The 6,002-nt window shown below is 39.6% G+C and overlaps 2 protein-coding genes across 2 annotated transcripts; both read left to right on the forward strand.

Annotated features, from left to right (window-relative positions):
- Positions 1 to 2,583: 2,583 nt before the first annotated feature.
- Positions 2,584 to 3,744, forward strand: LOC114411200. Its single transcript, XM_028374952.1, has one exon. The coding sequence runs from the start codon at positions 2,584 to 2,586 to the stop codon at positions 3,742 to 3,744; it is 1,161 nt and encodes a 386-aa protein (XP_028230753.1).
- A 36-nt stretch (positions 3,745 to 3,780) lies between these two features.
- On the forward strand, positions 3,781 to 5,777 carry LOC114411201. The gene is made up of 3 exons (XM_028374953.1): positions 3,781 to 4,066; positions 4,235 to 4,315; positions 4,402 to 5,777. The coding sequence occupies exons 1-3, from the start codon at positions 3,781 to 3,783 to the stop codon at positions 5,775 to 5,777; spliced, it is 1,743 nt and encodes a 580-aa protein (XP_028230754.1).
- The last annotated feature ends 225 nt before the right edge of the window (positions 5,778 to 6,002 follow it).

Here is a 6,002-nt window from a genome sequence, read left to right on the forward strand (position 1 = left end):
ACAAAAGTCCAGCCCCCATACTCCCAAGCTAAGTACAGAAACCTAGTGTTACATTGGAAGACCATTGATTAAAGTGAAGTGTAAAATCTTTCTCGTTGGACTTGAGCCATGACCAAAGTAAAAGCAGAGCATCATCCAAATGCTAGCTGTAATTTGTAGATGCCAAGATATGATGTTGCGATATCAGATTCAATAAAGGAAAGCAAAATCTAAGTACATGTCAAATGAAACAGGGCAAGGGCATAGAGATTCCATCCAAATGCTAGGACACTAATTTCTACAATACAAATCAGATCATATTGGAACATTTCCATTTCAAAATTTACACTAATTTTTTTTTGGAGCCATTTCTTAATTATATATTCCTGTCTTGCAATGATGATTTCAGCTTTATATAGCTAGAAAGAATATGATGTAGTGAAGACCTTCTTCCATGATTTGAGCTTTATATATGACTGTTGGAACTCTATCTTCACTGCTTTCTTTAGTAAATGCCTTGCAATTTAATTCTGTATCATATCAAGTTGATTGCCACAAATTATTTTCTACATATTACACAAATGTTTGTCATAGAAGCGGTTGATTGACCAAAGTGTTATTATTTTTCAGGCTGAATCAGGCACCAAAGAATCACCAAAGAACTCCTTTCATTATTTGCAGGTGTGTTTATTGTTTCTAGTAATAGTTTAAAATATGTTTTTGAAATTCCACAAATCACAAACATGTATGATGCCTGAAAACATGTATTCGTTTAATGCCTTCATATTCATGCCGTGTAATTGTTCTTTTGAGCTGTCTGGTATGATGTTTATTATGTCTTTTTGTGCCAATATCATACAATTACGAGAGTACCATAGGTACTATAGGAACAAGTATAAATTAACCCCAATTGTGGTTGAATTTGAGGATGGTATTGTGGACCAGCTACACCCCATAACTTAAGTACATGTATGCTGCACCTCTTGGAAGAGGTGTCAACATTTACCCTTCCTTTGTTGTTTTTTTGCAAGGCAAAAATCAAATATATTATGTATAAAATTCAGTACTAGGTGTACTGAAATATTCTACAATAAATCTCTTCATCTCCGCCTTTTTATGTCCTTACCCGACCACCCCCAGAACATGTATTGCAAGGTGTTCAAATTTCTCCAGTCCCCTTGCATGCACACCATGTCATTGACCGCTGGAAGATGGCTAATGGAGTTCTCGTTCACGAGACAACCTGGTCTTGACCTCCACATGCAACTGCTACATATGGATGGTGTAGTCCCTGGTGTAGTCCTTCTCTGCACATTTTAACCAAGACCAAGTGTGGAACAAGGTATCATCGATAACCTTTTCAGGATCAAACGGCTGGTTCTTGAAAATCATAGCATTTCTATGATGCCAGACGAAGAAGGATAGAGCTAACCACAGAAATTTCCATCTATTGTTTATACTAGCTTTGTTGTTCCATTGAGTGAATTGCAAAAAGTGGTTCTTTGGGTCTGTGGAAAAAGGACCCACTCTATTAACCCATCTCAAAGGCTCCCACCAAAGTCTCCTTGTCATTGTACAGTTGAAAATAAGATGATTAATCGATTCTTCTTCATGATCGCAAAGAGGGAAACTATAAGAAGGCATTGTGACCTGTCTCTTTCTAAGATTGTCCCTAGAAGGGAGTCTATTCTTGAGGAGTCTCCACGAAAAAGCACTCACTTTTGGAGGAATTTTCAGTTTCCACATGGTGTTTAGAACATTGTCTTGACTAACACTATGATGAGCCCCCTACAGCACCTTGTAAGCAGATCTTGTTGAAAATAAACCATTAGGATCTGGCTTCCACCACAGAATATCCCTGCTGGATTGGTGTATGTGACCAGAATCAATCTGCTCTACAAAGTCAGCTGCCATTTGTATTTCATAGTCAAAAAAGTCCCTTCTCCAAGATAACTTCCATTCCCATCTGCCCTCCACAAATTCTCCCATAGAATTAATTAGAGAATTTGCTGTTTACTTATTACATATAATTGGGGATACTTTCCTTGGATATTACAGTTGTCCTCCAGCCATAAATCGTTCCGCAAACTAATATTGGACCCCGTACCCACCCTCCACTTTAAATTATCATTAAAGCAGTTATTGTGTTGCTGCTGAAAGATACTCTTTAAATCCTGCCACCATTGGGAAGTGAAATTTCTTCTACCACCAGAAATCAGCTACTTTGACATAGATTATTTTTCCCAAATTCAGCTGATTTGATTTTATAAATGTTTAAAAAATGATGTTGAATTTCAATTGCACCACTTTCGTCATTAAATTTCGATGTCGTCGTTTGTGCAGTTTTTCTTGATTTTTTCTTATAAGCATTGGTAATAGAGGCCAACAAACTGAAAAATGTCGAATCCCTTGAAACAGCCATGCACCATTTTACTTGTTAGCATTGCTGGTCCAACTAACTGCAATTGCTAATGTGTTTTCCACTGCAGCGTTTTGTACAAAAGGTGCAGTTCTGGTGTGTTTTCTACTGCAATTGGTGCTCTATGCTTGTGATGCATGTCAAGTAACCCCTAAGCCACTAACGTTTGACATAGAAGGTGTAACATGGATCGAAGTTGGATGAACGCATCACGTATAACTGAAGAGTACGAGAATGGTGTTGAAGAGTTTTTGCTGTTTGCTCAAAGTAAAGCGCAACCTATGTGGGGAAAATTTTTTTGTCCATGTGTGAAGTGTGGAAATGGGAGGCACCAAACAATTGATGACATAAGAACTCATCTTATTTGTGAGGGAATAATTCGTAGCTACACAAAGTGGATATGGCATGGGGAATCCCTCGATACAGCTGACATGTCACAGGCTGACGATGTTACTACAGACAACGGAAATCCTATAGAAGAAATGATTCGCGATCTTGGGCAAGAGGGGTTTGAAGAGGCACATGCAGCGTTGTATGACAACATAGAAGTTGATTCAAAAATGCCTTTGTATTCCGGCTGCATATCTTTCACAAAATTGTCAGCTGTGTTAGCTCTGGTTAACTTGAAGGCTCGATTTGGGTGGAGTGACAAGAGTTTTAGTGAGTTGCTGATGTTGTTGACAAACATCCTTCCTGCTGATAACGTCTTGCCAAAGAATCACTACCAAGCAAAGAAGATTTTATGTCCAGTTGGGATGCAGTACGAAAAAATTCATGCATGTTGTAATGACTGCATTTTGTACAGAGATGATTTTGCTGAACTAGATTACTGCCCTGTGTATGGGGTTTCTCGGTACAGACCGACCAACGGAGATTCTACTGTACTAGTCTCAGACGCCGACCACCGTCCAGCAAAGGTGTGTTGGTATCTCCCAATAATACCAAGGTTTAAGCGGTTGTTTGCTAATGGGGAAGATGCAAAGAACCTTATATGGCATGCAAATACCAGAAAATCAGATGGATTGATGCGACATCCTACAGATAGCCCGCAATGGAAGGCAATTGATCGTCTGTATCCTGAATTTGGGGCCAAGCCTAGAAATTTAAGGCTTGGTCTTGCAACGGAACGAATGAACCCATTTGGAACCTTAACTACTAACCATAGCTCGTGGCCCGTTTTTCTGTTCATTTATAATCTCCCTCCGTGGTTGTGCATGAAGCGAAAGTATGTTATGCTGAGTATGATGATAGCTGGTCCAAGACAACCAGGTAATGATATTGACGTATATCTAAGACCGTTAATTGACGATTTGCGGAAATTGTGGGATGAAGGGGTTGATGTATAGGACGCAAATTTGCAGCATGCTTTCAAGTTGCGTGCAATGGTTTTTTGTACCATCAATGACTTTCCAGCCTACGGAAATTTAAGTAGATATAGTGTCAAAGGACATCACGCATGTCCTATATGTGAGCAGAATACAAGTTTCTGCCAACTTAAACATGGAAAGAAGACTGTGTATACTAGGCATCGAAGATTTCTCAAACAGTATCATCCGTATCGACGATTGAAGAAGGCATTCGATGGAAGTCAAGAACATGAAACCGCGCCAAATCCATTAACTAGCGATGAAGTATATCAGTGGGTCAAGGATGTCGTAAATATGTTCGGCAAGTCCCAAAAAAAACCATCATCCACTTCAAACATGTGAAAAAAGAAGTCTATTTTCTTTGATCTTTCGTACTGGCCCGATCATCATGTTAGGCATTGTATAGACGTCATGCATGTCGAGAAAAATGTTTGTGATTCTTTAATTGGGACCCTCCTAAATATTAAAGGCAAGACAAAGGATGGTTTCAAGTGTCGTCAAGACTTGGTTGACATGGGTATACGTCAGGTGTTGCATCCTATCTCAAAAGGTAATAGGACATATCTGCCCCCAGCCTGTTACACAATGTCAACAGCTGAAAAGAGAAGTTTTGTGAATGCTTGCGTAATATCAAAGTCCCACAAGGCTACTCATCAAACATCAAGAGTCTTGTGTCTGTGAATGAGCTTAAGTTGGTTGGCTTGAAATCACATGATTGTCATGTGTTAATGCAACAACTTTTTCCTGTTGCAATCCGCGGAACATTGCCTGAGAAGGTCCGTGTTGCAATCAGTCGCTTGTGTTTCATTTTTAATGCTATATGTGCCAAGGTCATTGACCCTAAACAGTTGGATGCTTTGGAAGATGAGGTTGTCGTTGTCCTTTGTCAAATGGAGATGTTTTTCCCTCCTTCATTTTTTGACATTATGGTACACTTAGTTGTTCATCTGGTAAGGGAAATAAGGTGTTGTGGTCCTACGTATTTTAGATGGATGTATCCAGTTGAGCGGTACATGAAGGTCTTAAAGGGTTATACGAAGAATCGACATCGACCAGAGGCCTCAATAGTGGAAAGATACGTTGCTGAAGAATGCATTGAGTTTGCCTCACAGTACATTGACTCATTGAAACCTGTCGGTGTTCCTGCATCCCGGCATGACCAGCCAATAGCCGGCAAGGGTACTCGTGGATACAATGTTGTGACAATGACTAGACATGACGTGTCACAAGCACATTTGTATATATTAAACAACACAACAGAGGTGTTTCCGTACATAGAGGCTCACAAAAAGCACGTTAGAGATAGTCACCCCAAAATGAACATGATGAGGGTATTGCAAGAGCACAACAAAACTTTCATAAATTGGTTTAGACAAACAATACTTGCTGATAAAAGTGTTTCCAGACGACTGACATTGTTAGCCATTGGCCCAAATTTGAATGTCCCTACATGGAAGGGGTATGACATTAACAATTATTCATTCTACACAAAGTCCCAAGATGATAAAAGTTCGGTACAAAACAGTGGGGTCTGTGTTGATGCTGCTTCGGAGCACTTTTCCAGTACATCGGATAACAACCCCATTCGAGCATCCATGTCTTACTTTGGTGTCATTCAAGAAATTTGGGAGGTTGATTATACATCATTTAGAGTGCCTGTTTTTAAGTGTCAGCGGGTGAACGGGACAACGGGTGTGTTTCAAGATCCATTGGGATTTACTTTGGTAGACCTTAGTAAGGTGGCATATATAGACGAACCTTTCATTATGGCAGCACAAGCCAGACAAGTTTTCTATGTACAAGATCCATGTAATTCAAGTTTGTCTGTGGCTCTACAAGGAAGACCAAGTGGAATGAATTACCATAATGATGAGTCAACCCTTGACATTGGTCAAATGTCTGGTTTTTCAAAACAATTGCCTTCAATGAATGAAGCTGATGAAGTGGATGATGGACATGCAAATCGTGTAGATCATGATGAAGGTCTATGGGAAAACATCCCTACAGGCTGAGTGCGAAAGTAATGCTTTGTTTAATGTGTAAATATAATGATTATGTTAGTATTACGCCTTTGCTTTTGTTAATGTCTAAATGTAATCGTTAATATTAATTGTGTATTTTATTTACAGGATCATGGCCACAGATCCGACGTCTCCTCCACAGTCCGACGGTCAATCAGAGGCGACTTCCAAGAGGAGTAGAACAACGACACGGCTGAGAACATTGACATTAAGAAC

Source organism: Glycine soja, chromosome 5, assembly GCF_004193775.1.
Source record: "Glycine soja cultivar W05 chromosome 5, ASM419377v2, whole genome shotgun sequence".
Taxonomy (NCBI): domain Eukaryota; kingdom Viridiplantae; phylum Streptophyta; class Magnoliopsida; order Fabales; family Fabaceae; genus Glycine; species Glycine soja.